We start from the raw sequence: 13,638 nt of genomic DNA, 5'->3' as shown, positions 1-13,638 counted from the left end.
TGAGACCTTCCCAAAGATTCCCACCCGGCCAGAGAGAGACAAATGCCCCCAAGCACAGGACCCATTGGGAGTTCTCCCTGCAGGGAGCACATCCGGGCCATTCCCTTCCCCTTCTCCCTTCCCCACAGGCACGTATCTCCTAAACTCCAAGGACCCCCGAGAAACTTGCAACCAGGGGAGCAATGGGCAGTAGTAGCGCATCCCGGGCTCACCCCCTGACCCTGTCTCCAAGGCCCCCTTTTTCTGACTTCCCAGCGAGCCAAAGCAGCCCAGCCTAGGCTCTCCTGCTGCTTCTTCCATGCCCTTCTTCGTTTCACTCTCCTACGTATATTTCTGCTGCAGCCAATAAGTTCTGGCTTGCTTTTCTACACGTTGTCTCTTGATTGAAATCTTTACTTCAGGAAGACAAGAACTGAGGTCTCATCGTCTCACCAGTAACAACTAGACCAGGGTTTCTCTATTGACTTTTTGGCCAGATAACAGTTTGTCATGGGGGGCTCTCCTGTGCATCCCTGGCCTCTGCCTACTAGATGCCAGTAGCACCTCTACCCAGTTGTGACGAGGCCGTATGTCTCTTGAGGGCAAAATCTCCCCTGCGTTCCCCACCTTGAGAACAGTGCTCCCAGCAAGTCACAGGTGGTAAATGACTCATTGAGCATTTTCTAAGCATCTAGCATCTGGGTCCTGAGGGTTTAGGATGTGAGTAGGGAAACTATCACAAGATGTCAACTCCCTCTCTCTTGTGGAAGACAGCAACAGCCACCTGAGGTCTTGTCCACATTCCCTCTCTGGTAATCTCTCCCTCCCTTCCTTTCTTTTTTTTCCTTCCTTTTCTTCCGATCTTCTTACCTCCCGTTGCTCAACACAGTACATAAACACAGTCTCAATGTAAAACTTTCAAGTACTCATTGCTTCCAACCTAGGGGATTCCTAGGGGGAATGGCTATTGTTTTAAATTTAGAACTCTTCCTCTGCACTTAGATTTTTTTCAATTAACAATTGGATACTGATCCATATCTGTACAATTCTATGTCGTTCTCTTTTAATCTGTTGCATAGGGCCCTGGCCGGGTTGCTCAGAGTGTCATCCCATATGCCAAGGTTGGGGGTTTGATCCCCAGGCTGGGCACATACAAGAATCAACCAATGAATGCATAAATGAGTGGAACAACAAATTGATCTTTCTCTCTCCCCATTCCTTTCTCTCTCCCTCTTCCTCTCTCTCAAATAAAGAAATAAAAAAATTTAAACTGCTGCATAGTATTCTATATTACATGTACATCAACAGTTAGTTTGTAAACTGATGAGCAATTACTTTTGCAGTTCAAATAGTCTAACAAAGCTGACAATACTGTAATGTACACACTGTACATGCCTGTTTGTAAAAAAAAAAAAAAAGTGGCCCTCAACCAAGAAGTGGGATATATACGATTTAATAGAGACTGCCAACTAGCTTTACAAAAAGAGCTGTAATCATTTAAAATTCCCTCCAAATGAAATTAAGAATAGCCTTGACCCCTATCACAGACCACTTGGGTTAAATGACCAACCTGTGAATTTAAAGTTCCGCCAATTTGCTCTCATTAGCTTTTCAATTTGGAGGATCGTCTTGTAAAATGCAAATTTCTTAGTCCAACTTTAAGAAACCTTTCAGTAGCTCTCCATTGCTTTCAGAATACAGTTCAAATTCCTTAGCATGGCTAACATGATCCCGGAGGTCCCTTACTCCAGAAAACCTTCTCTCCTCTGGGCTGAGCTGCCTCTGGTGTCTTCATAGCCTCAAGACACCTGTCCCCGGTTTGGGGAGCGCCGGGCCCAGCGCAGCGCAGCACTCTGGTCTGTTGAAAGGGGGGACAGCGAGCAGAGACAGCATCTAGATAGCCCTGATTCCAGCCCTTGCAGCTCAATAAATGCTGAAAGAGCGAGGCCGCTGCCGGAGTGAGGCCTGGGGATGGAGTGGGGTGCGGGGCAGAGGGGCGCTCTCACTTTGCTCCCGGGGCCAGGCCCGCGTTGGGGAGCGAACTGAGACGCGCCCGGATGCCACCAAGTGGCTGCCCGCGCCCCTTTCTCTCCCAACAGAGTCGCTCCACGTGCTTCACTTCCACGTTGCTCTGCAAAACTTATCGGGAGCCCCCTCCCGCAGGGTCACGTGCCTGCAATGAGACTGGCCCCAGGCGTGTCTTTGTATTTCCATAGAAAATGCTCTTGGTCACCAACAGAGGGCCCAGCGATACACTCAGAGACGTGGACTGGACCCGGCCGGATCGCCGTTTAGCCGTTGAACTGTTTCGGGAAATCCTGGGGTGTCCACATAGGAGTTTGACAAATTACCTTTTAAAGACGGAAAGGCCTGGAGAAATAAGCGCTCCCTCCTCCCTAGCGATTAGAAAACCGAATGACAATGGCCGTGATGCACAGGGTGTTGCATGGAAGCCCGAGCGGATCAAAGAGTTTGCAAACTACCGCCCCTTGGCAACCGCAGAAAGGGGAAACCTCAGCGAACACCCGCGCGGCACCTTCGGGCCGATCTGCAGCAGCACTTGCCCCAAACGGCCGGGCTGAAATGTGTGTTCTCCAGCTCAACAGCAGCTTTCACGCGTGACTTTTTACTTCTTTCACGGGAGTTACTTTCTCCTTGGCTTACCCTTAATAGTTGTCCGCGCTAGTGCAGACTAATTGGGGGAGGGGGGGAGCCAGCAAGTGCCCTTCGGCATGGAAATAAAAAGTTGTCATCAGAAGAAACAAACAAGGGGAAAGTTTACCACTTGGTTTCCCTGGTACCGATCTGCGTAAAAGGCGGGAGAGGGGCCGCAGGGGCCGGATCTAACAAGGGAGGGAAAGAAGGAAAAAGGACCCCGCCCCGGACTGGAGAGGCTCAGAACCGCCCCCGAAGGCACGGCGGCCCTAGGGCTCGGTCTCCTTGGTGGAGTCCAACCCCCGTGTCAATCAGCTCTTTCTTGCGTTGCGATTGGCCGAGGCCTTCCTTGGACTCCCTCGTTCCCACCTCCTAGTTGCTTGGGGTTTACTTCCCCAAAGTACACGGGCCCCACCTTGTGGAGCAACCGCTCATGCAATGGAAAACGGATCTCCGCCCAGGTTAAGACGTTTCAACGAATGGGAGCGGCCCCAAGCATTTATTGGCCATTGTGGACATCGGTCAAAAACCTTCCCACCCTCCTTTCCACCTTCCCTTTAAGTAATTGGTCCCTCTCTATGCCAATCCGTTACTAGGGAAACGAGATCCTCACAGTCTCATAGGCATGAGTCAAAGCCAATCAAGAGTCACGCCTTCATCCTGAGTCGATATCCAATTGCTGCTCGAGGAGCCCAGAGGACGCAGTCGGGATTGGTCGCTAGCCTGCCGGACCTGGCCGCAACAAGTTAGGCTGCGTCGCGGTTATATAGACCGGCGACGGAGCACGCGTGTGCGGACGCAGTTGCGTGTGGGCTTTTTCTCCTTCCTCCGAGCAGTGGAGCAAAGCTTGTTCCTCTACCGCTCAGCCGCGCAGGTACGCCAGGGTATGGGGGGCGCTGTGCGGCACGGGGTCGAGGAAGAGCGGCAGCGGTTGTGAGAGGGAGAAGACCGAGCGGCGCCCGTGTGAGGCGCGCCTCCCCTTCAACGGCCGCAGGCGGGCGCACGGGCGCGCGGAGGCTCTCCGCCCCTCCGTCCTCCCCCCTCCCCGGGCCGGCGCGCGTGGCCGTGTCCGCCGCGTGCGCGTGCCGCGCCCAACTGCCACGCGGGGCGAGAGCGAGCAGCGGCCGCCGCCCGGGGTTCCAGGGCGATCTCGAGGGTTCGCCCGCATTTCCCGCCCGCCTCCCCACGCGCCAGCTGGTCTTTCCTCCACTGGCGAGGGGGCTCCAGCGTGGCCTGGGCCAGAGGAAGCTTTTATTCGGGGGTGGGAGCGTCACGAAAGTGCGATAAGAAAAGGATTTTGCGGCCGGGAAGCAGAAGTGCTGCTTTTTGGTTTTCCAGGGAGTAAATGGGGAGCAGTGGGTGCATGCATGGGTAATGAGTGGTAATAACGAATTCTTTCCAAGTCCGTATTGTGTGCCAGGCACTGTGTTGAGCCACTTGTGTGCCTCTCATTTACTCCCACAACCTGGGGAGGTAGGTTCGATGCTTTCCCTCATTTTACAGCGGACTCGGAGGTCCCGCGGTGGAGTGACATGGTCCGAGGCATGCAGACGGTAAGGGGCAGGTGCTTGTTTTCACCCGGGTTGCCTGACTCCTAGTCCCCGAGCCTATTTTATTCTTTATTCTAGCGTCCTATGTGGCCCCAGGGCACCTTGGCCCCCAGAGCACTGGTAGTCCCCTGGGGACAGTATCCGCCCCGAAAAGCCCTGCTGCGAAGGCTGCAGCGGCATTTGTGCTTGAGCCAGTCCTGGGCTTCCAGGGAGACTCTAGGGTTGGACGTGGACTAAAGACAAAGGAAGAGAAAGCGTTTGGGCTTCCTTTCTGTTTGTATTCGTGTGGGTAGCCGATGGGTGAGCTGCCCTAAAAGCTCCTGGGAAAAGTATCCGATAAAACGAATAAGTGCAAGGGTACATGGACAGTGTTCCTCGTCTGATTTGAAACTCACAGCGTGATGATGGGAAATTCCCGCCAGCAGGAAGTTAGGCTCTGATATTAGACCCTGAATCATTTCTCTCTTAAAAAAAAAATCGGAGCAGACTTTTGAGAAAGACCTTTGAGAACATAGCTTAACTTCCTCGTTTTATATAATCGAAGAAAATGAGGTTCAGAGCCATGAGTTTCAGACCTCGCCAGCATGTGTGAGTTAAAACTTGAAATAGGAATGGGAAGGAGGGTGCTCAGTTACAGTGTAAATCTGACCTCTGGAGCTTATGCTAGGTAAATTAGGGGTGACTGAGGTGTGTGGGCAATCTTCACCTTTGTTGGTAGTTGGGATCGTTTGTGGATGACAGCCTATCTGCATTCAGTTCATTATTTAGCATTTACTCTTAGGCTCCTGTGTATATGCAGACATAGAAGACACTTTCAAAGACTTGAGTGTATATTTTTCTAGTAAAGTTATATTTTAGTTTTTTGAAAGCCAGTATACTCCCTGGCTTCATGAAATAATAAATGTTCCTGTGTTGCAGGTCCAAGTCATTACACCACAGATGTCTCTACTTGAGATAAAAGTACAGTAAAAGTTTTGAGACTTAATCCATTTGAATTTTGATTGGGATGGCTTTCAACTTTTTTTTTTTTTTTAAAGAAATGTACCTATTTTGTGTATATGTACACTATTTAGGATTGGTCTTGATTTTTTTGCAGTCAGAGAGAACTCATAATTTAATCCTTGTAAGTAAATTTAAAAACTATCGGGAAGCTTAATATTTGTAAGTGTGTCCATTTACCCAATACTTCCCATGTTTCTTAACAGAAAGTAGGATCAAAATTTTGTATTGAAAAGCTGTAGGTATGTTGGTGTTGCCATAAGTAACAGATTGCCTTAGAATATAACATTGTTTTCCTTGGAACTTGCCTTCCTATAGCAGTGCCACTTACCTGTGATTAGACACCCATTAACTATTGAATTAGCATTTTAAGTTTGCACATGTTAAAACACTATAATGACCTACATTTAAACTGAGTTTGAGTCCAGCTAATTTTATTACTGCTTGAGGTAAGACACATCAATGAAATTATCTTATGCATTAATTGGGGAAAAATTTTGTTACTTTCCCCTTCACATTCTTTTAAGGAAAAAAAAAGTGTTCTTGGCCTCAGGCAAATGGTTATCAGTTGAGCAGGAATATGAAAACTGATATTTCCCAAATTGGTAGCCTCGCTGATGTCGTGTGCATTCATTTATCAAGAACAAGTGATTTTTGAAGAAAAATGGTAATAATGCAAGACTTAGGTGCCACCTTGATTCCCAGCCAAGTCAGAGGTTACTTTTGTTATTGTTAAACCCTTTCAATATAAGCTTTTGTGCCTCTCTTAACTGGTAGAAAAGTAAGCAGTTCTTTGTTCTTTAATTCAGTTTGCAGTTCTCAGCTGACAGTCTGCTAAGGAACATCAGGAGATGTGGAAATGTTGGTGACCTACTTTGCAGCAGTTTTTTGTAATTTACATTATTTTATTTTACTTGTTTTAGTACTTTGAATAGAAAATAAAGGGCAGAGGTTAGTTTTAAATTCTTACAGGTTTTTTTAAAATCATTTTTTCTTTTATTTTTTTAATATTCATTGATTTTAGAGAGGAAGAGTGAGGGAGAGAGAGAGAGATGGAAACATAAATGATGAGAGAATCATTGATCAGCTGCCTCCTGCACATCTTCCACTGAGGATGGAGCCTGCAACTTGGGCATGTGCCTTGACCGGAATTGAACCCGGGACCCTTCAGTCCGCATGCCGATGCTCTGTCCACTGAGCCAAACCAGCTAGGGCTTCTTAGAAGGTTTTTGAATTGTATATGGCTTTTAGGATGGATAAGGAAATGTTTAATTAAAAGATGAAATTTAATATAAAGCCTGAATTTGTGACCTAAATAAATTCTTTCTTTTTGCCAGTTTAATAAAATGACTCACTTGACCTTTCAGCAAATACTGTGTTTTTTTAAAGGTAATAATATTTCAGAATTTACATAATATGTATTGTATGTTCATTTAGTTGTGCTTTAAGACTGCTTTGGAGCTCTGGCTGGTGTGGCTCAGTTGGTTAGGCGTTGTCCTGTGCACTGAAGTGTTGCCATTTCCATTCCTGGTGAGGACACATGCTCCAGTTTCAGCTCTATCCCTGGTAGGGGGGCAGGCAGGAGGCAGCTGATTGATGTTTTGCTCTCTCATCAATGTTTCTCTCTCTCTCTCTAAAAATCAATAAAAAAAACTTAAAGAGCCCTAGCTGGTTTGGGCCAGTGGATGGAGCGTTGGCCTGTGGACTGAAAGGTCCCGGGTTCAATTCTGGTCAAGGGCATATGTGCTGCAGATAAATGATTCTATTCTCTCTCCTCATTGATGTTTCTATCTTTCTCTCCCTATCCCTCCCTCTCTGAAATCAATTAAAAAATAATAAAAAATTAAAAAGGAAATCACTTCCAAAAAGAACATTTAAAAAAATCTTTTTTTTTTTTTTTTTTAAATCTTAAAAAGACTGCTTTGCACAAAACTTAATTGACTTTACAAAGGGAGATAATTGTCAGAGTAGGTAGGCTAAAAAAAACCCACCAAACTGCTCTTTTCTCCCCTGGCTAGTCAGTTCTTAACATCTAGTGGGCAAAACCTTTCGTGCAATAATGTCCTTCCACCCATGGAGTTAAATTTACATTGAGCAACTGTAATCTCACTTGTAGTTGGTGATCACACTGTGGCAGTTAACCAGGTTTATGTTGTTACTTTTTATTTTTTTTGTTAATCCTCACCCGAGAATATTTTCCATTGGTTTTTAGAGAGAGTGGAAGGGATGGGGAGAGAAAGAGAGAAACATCGATTGGTTGCCTCCTGCAGGTGCCCCAACCCCGGGCCAGGGATTGAATCTGCAACTGAAGTATGTGCCCTTGACTGGAATCGAACTTGGGACCCTTCAGTCCATGGGCTGACACTATCCACTGGGCCAGAACTGGTAGGCAGGTTTATGTTTTTAAATCTCAAAAATAAGCTTTCTGTTTACTTTAAATTTTTTATTTTAAGTATTATTGGACACCTTGTCTGGCCTTGATTGGAAAAGCTAAATTGCAAGCCAGGTGATAATGGTGAAGAGCTAGGAATAATTGACACAGTGGGTTTTATAAAGCAGAAAGTAAATATGAAAAAAGGCTGTGGCTTTAGTAAGTTCTTATTTTTTTAATAATATACTTTTATTGATTTCAGAGAGGAAGGGAGAGGGAGAGGGATTGAAACATCAATGGGGAGAGAGAATCACTGAAGCACTGATCGGCTGCCTCTCCTGCACACCTCCTACTGGGGGTTGAGCTGGCAACCCGGGCCATGTGCCTCTGACCAAAATCGAACCTGGGACCCTTCAGTTGGCTCTATCCACTGAGCCAAACCAGCGAGGGCAGTAAGTAAGGTCTTTATATGATCGATTTACCCTTCTGTCCTCGGGCCAATCTCATAATATTGCTTAGCTGTTTAGCCTGTGTGCTATTGAGGTATTTAAAAAATATTAGATGGTTCAGAAAAAGAAAGCTGGCATCCTGGATGGGGCACATTTTGTAGGTATGTCATCCTTGGTGGCTGTTAACTTAAGTGACTGAATATATAACAACATTGTATATTTGTATGGCCCTTTACATGTTTTAAAATTGCTTTCACATTTCTTAGATTTGCCCATGTTTTTACTTAAAAAGAGAACTAATAATTTGATATTCAAATAGTTGTCTAAACTGTTTTGTAAAGCATGTGGTGTATCTAGCTATTCAAAAAAACCCTGAAGGATTCAGAATCAGGATGGCGTGAGTGTGACACTTACCTGTCCTAGGCTGTGCCTCGAGTGCACACCACATTTGAACTGTGAGCTTGCTCTTAGGGTTTCTTGGAGTGTATCCACCTATGCTGTATGATCTAAAGGCTAGGAAGTTCATGTTTTTAGGAATTTCATAGGTGAAGCATTAATAGTAACTATAAAGTATCTTTTCTTCTTGATAAGAAAGCATAGATAGTTGTTTAACTTAAACACAGCTAACTTAACTTTTAATTTTGAAATGGTAAAGGGATGCTAAAAACCAAGAAAAGCTAGTGCATGTTATATTTTCTAATTTCTGTCTTGAAGTTTTTATCTTTCAGGAAAAGTTGTTTTTGAGATAGATAAATTTTAGATTTATATGAGTTGAAATGCAATGTAGAGACATCTTTTTTTTAAAAAAAATTCTCACCTGAGGATATGTGTTTTTTGAGGATCTGTTTTTAATGTGGGTTTCAGTGGGCTGCCTTCCATATGTGCTCTGACCTGGGATTGAACCTGCAATCTTTAAGTGTACTGATAATGCTCCAACCCACTGAGCCACACCAGCCATGGCTAGAGACATATAGCTTTTGCCCAGCTTCCCTAATGTTAACATCTTATGTAATCATGGTACACTTATCAAAAATAAGAAATTGATATTAGTAAAATACTATTAACTAAATCATTGACCTTATTTGGATTTCCTTATTTTTTTTCCACTAATGTCACCTTTCATTTCCCCGATACAATCTAGGACACCACATTGCATTTAGTCCTCATGTCTCCTTAGTTTCTCTTCTCTGGTCTGTGACAGTTTGTCTTTCCTTTGTCTTTTATGATTCTGACACTTAAAAAAAATACATATTTTTAAAATTGATTTCAGAGAGGAAGGGAGGAGAGAGAGCTAGAAATATCAATGATGAGAGAGAATCATTGATTGGTTGCCTCCTGCATGCCCCCTACTGGGGATTGGACTGTAACTCGGGCATGTCCTTGACCGAAATGGAACCCGGGACCCTTCAGTCTGCAGGCCAGTGCTGTATCCACTGGGCCAAATGGGCTAGAGCACATCTTGTGTTTTTTTAAATGTAATTTTTGTATGGACTACTCTATAATATATTTCCCCACTGCCCTCCCCCCAAAAAGAAAGGAGTGGTCAGTGCTCAGAGGTTTTAAGTTGCTAATCCTATAAAATAAAAGGCTAATATGCAAATTTACCAAACAGCAGAATGACAGGTCACTATGATGTGCACTGACCACCAAGGGGGCAGACGCTCAATGTAGGAGCTGCCCCCTGGTGGTCAGTGCGCTCCCACAGGGGGGCCCCTGCTCAGCCAGAAACCAGGCTCATGGGTGGTGAGTGGTGGTGGGAGCCTCTCCTGCCTCCGTGGCAGTCAGACATCCCCCGAGGGCGTCCTGGACTGTGAGAGGGCACACTCTGGGCTGAGGGGGGGACCCTCTCCCGCTCCAGTGCACGAATTTCGTGCACCAGGCCTCTAGTATTTGGAATAAAATGAGATAAACATTTTCACATATTTTCTACTAGTTTTTCTCAAGGGAAATATTCCTGATGACTATGATGAGTAAAAATTGTTTCAGAAATACTAATTTTATTCAGCAAACTAATTTTCCTAGCATAAGAATAAATTATTTAGCAATGTTTAACAGAAAAGTAAAACTTAATATTTTTGTTGTTTTTTTGTTAAGCCTCACCTGAGGATATTTTTCCATTGATTTTTTTTTTAGAGAGAGAGTGTAAGGGAGGGGGAGAGAGAGAGACACACATCGATTGGTTGCCTCCCCCATATACCCTGACGGGCTCAATCGAACCTGGGACCCTTCAGTGCACAGGCTGACGCTCCACCCACTGAGCCAAACCTGCTAGGGCTAATGTTAATTTTTTTTAAAGAGAGCAGAAATTTTTATACCTAACAGGGCTTAAACATACCTAAAACTACTGTAGTTAGTTCCAAGATGCATGTTTTAAAAGTTAAGATATTAAGATGTGTACTTGATTTAGTTTTAGATTTACAGTTTTACTGGACAGTTATATTCTGTGGGCACACAGACAAGTCTTCCTACATAGCATTAGTATGGGTGGACCACTGCAGTCATAAAGTCACCCTAAAAGTTTTCTAAAAAGGTCAAGTTTTACAATGAATGTTTGGGCTTCTGTATTTCAGGATACATTACAAAAATTATTCTCATAGGAAATCTACATTTTTATTTTGCTAGCAGAATACATAAACTGTCTTGTGACAGAAAAGGATGGGATATAGAAATGCTTTCTTTTATCATAGTTAATAATTATAATATTAACAGTACTAAAAGCTAACATTCACTGCTTACTGTCTACCAGACAATTCTTATAATTAGGATTTTAATTTTACAGATGAAAAAACTGAGGGGCACAGATAGCAAGTTACTAGCCCAAGAGCACAGCTAGTGAATGGAGTTGAGGATTTTCCCCAGTGAAAGCATTAAAGAAAATTTGGGGGTACCTTTTGTTGTATTTCCAATACTCATTTACTATTTTTAAAATAGACCACTCAATTTCCAAGTTCATTTGTCATGTTTTACTTCTCTTAATCATTTCTTAGTGGTCAATTTTGTCTTTAGTTCTTGGGGTAAAGAACTATTACCTTTTCCTAACCTAGCACCTTTTTAGTATTTCCAGAAAAATATTTTAAGGGAAAATATAATATTTAAAAAAATATGTATTTCTTGTCCCTTTTCATTCAGTATAATTTTGGGATATCATGACATTCACAAATACTGGGAATATTAAAACTTAGATATAAAATTAGTGGAAAGTGAACTTCTTTTAGTGAAAAATGAGTGCTTCTCTTCCCTTTATCCTTCCCAGGTCCTGTTTCTTTCATCTCTGATTTTTTATAGTCTATAATGATTTCAGTTTATATCCTTCTTAGGAATATTATTATTATTTTATTTATTTACATTTTATTTTATTGTTTAAAGTATTACAAATAGTACATATGTCTCCTTTTTTTCCCCCATTGACCTTGCCCTGGCCTCCCCTATCCCCCGGCACATGCCTTCTCTCCATCCCCCCCTCCCCCCAGTGTCTTGTGTCCATTGGTTATGCTTATATGCATGTATGTAAGTCCTTCGTTTGAACTCTTACCTCCCTCCCACCCCCAACACTCCCCAGCCTTCCCACTATAATTTGACAGTCTGTTAGATGCTTCTCTGCCTCTGTATCTGTCTTTTTATTCATCAGGTTATAATGTTCTTTATTATCCATAAATGAGTGAGATCATGTGGTATTTTTCTTTCACTGCCTGGCTTATTTCACCTAGCATAATGCCTCTCCAGTTCCATCCATGCTGCTACAAATGGTAAGAATTCCTTCTTCTTTATAGCAGCGTAGTATTCCATTGTGTAGATGTACCATAGTTTTCTAATCCACTCATCTGCTGATGGGCATTTAGGCTGTTTCCAAATTTTAGCTATGGTGAATTGTGCTGCTATGAACATAGGGGTGCATATATCCTTTCTCATTGGTGTTTGTTTTCTTGGGATATATTCCTAGAAGTGGTATTACTGGGTCATATGGCAGTTCCATTTTTGAGGAAATGCCATACTGTTTTCCACAATGGCTACACCAGTCTGCATTCCCACCAGCAGTGAAGGAGGGTTTCTTTTTCTCTGCATCCTCTCCAGCACTTGTCATTTGTTGATTGGTTGATGATAGCCATTCTGACAGGTGTGAGATGGTATCTCATTGTTGTTTTGATTTGCATCTCTTGGGTGATTAGTGACTTCGAGCATGTTTTCATGTGTCTCTTGGCTTTCTGAATGTCCTCTTTGGAAAAGTGTCTATTTAGGTCCTTTGCCCATTTTTTGATTGGATTGTTTATCTTCCTTTTGTTAAGTTGTATGAGTTCCCTGTAAATGTTGGAGATTAAACCCTTATTGGAGATAACACTGGCAAATATGTTCTCCTGTGCAGTGGGCTTTTTTTTTTTTTTTTTCTTCTGTAAAGCTTTATTTTTTTTAAATTTTTTTAATTTTTTTTAAAATAAATCTTTATTCAGATTATTACAATTATTTCTCCTTTTTCCCCCCATAGCTCCCCTCCACCCATTTCCCAGCCCACCTTCTGCCCTTACCTCCCCCCCACTGTCCTCATCCATAGGTGTATGATTTTTGTCCATTCTCTTCATGAACCCCCCCATACCCCTTTCCCCGTGAGAATTATCAGTCCACTCCCTTTCTATGCCCCTGATTCTATTATATTCACCAGATTATTCTGTTCCTCAGGTTTTTAATTCACTTGATTTTTAGGTTCGCTTGTTGATAGATATGTATTTGTTGTTCATAATTTTTCTCTTTACTTTTTTCTTCTTCCTCTTCTTTAAGAATACCTTTCAGCATTTCATATAATACTGGTTTGGTGGTGATGAACTCCTTCAGCTTTTTCTTATCTGTGAAGCTCTTTATCTGCCCTTCAATTCTGAATGATAGCTTTGTTGGGTAGAGTAATCTTGGTTGTAGGTTCTTGCTATTCATCACATTGAAAATTTCTTGCCACTCCCGTCTGGCCTGCATAGTTTCTGTTGAGAAGTCAGCTGACAGTTGTATGGGTGCTCCCTTGTAGGTAATCAACTGCTTTTCTCTTGCTGCTTTTAATATTCTCTCTTTGTCTTTTGCTCTTGGCATTTTAATTATGATGTGTCTCGGTGTGGTCCTCTTTGGATTCCTTTTGTTTGGGGTTCTGTGGGCTTCCTGGACTTGTAAGTCTATTTCTTTCACCAGGTGGGGGAAGTTTTCGGTGATTATTTCTTCAAATAGGTTTTCAGTATCTTGCTCTCTCTCTTCTTCTGGCACCCCCATAATTCTGATGTTGGTATGCTTGAAGTTGTCCCAGAGTCTTCTTACATTATCTTCAACTTTTTGGATTTTTTTTTTTGCTTTTTGCTTTTTCGGTTGAGTGTTTTTTGCTTCTTTGTATTTCAATTCTTTGACTTGATTCTTGTGTTCCTCTATTCTGTTTCTGGGTCTCTGTATAATATTTTTTATTTCAGTCAGTGTATGTTTAATTTCTAGTTGGTCCTTTGTCATATCTTCGAGGGTCTCGTTATATTTATCGGCCTTTTCTAGGATATTCTTAAAAAGTCTTATAACGGTGGTTTTGAATTCTATATCCAGTCGTTTGTTTTCCTCCATTTCTTTCGTTTGTGATCTGATTCTTTGACCCCGCATTTTCACTGATTCCCTGAGTTGG

General features: G+C 43.0%; 1 protein-coding gene across 5 annotated transcripts in view; it reads left to right on the top strand.

The window, feature by feature from the left end:
- The first annotated feature begins 3,374 nt into the window (after positions 1-3,374).
- The window catches only part of G3BP1 (G3BP stress granule assembly factor 1), a 52,228-nt gene continuing 41,964 nt past the window's right edge, over positions 3,375-13,638 (top strand). The window contains exons 1-2 of one of the 5 annotated variants that reach the window (XM_080674172.1): positions 3,407-3,508; positions 4,138-4,187. In XM_080674172.1, the coding sequence (XP_080530298.1) occupies positions 4,167-4,187 (21 nt within the window). In that variant the 5' untranslated portion in view covers positions 3,407-3,508; positions 4,138-4,166. Of the gene's footprint in view, positions 3,509-4,095; positions 4,188-13,638 lie in introns of those variants that run through there. The other 4 variants (XM_080674173.1, XM_080674175.1, XM_080674174.1 and 1 more) reach the window with 4 other exon arrangements.

This window comes from Plecotus auritus (assembly GCF_963455305.1).
Source record: "Plecotus auritus genome assembly, chromosome: 6".
NCBI classification, from domain to species: Eukaryota; Metazoa; Chordata; class Mammalia; order Chiroptera; family Vespertilionidae; genus Plecotus; species Plecotus auritus.
This window is presented reverse-complemented; position numbering and strand designations above follow the sequence as displayed.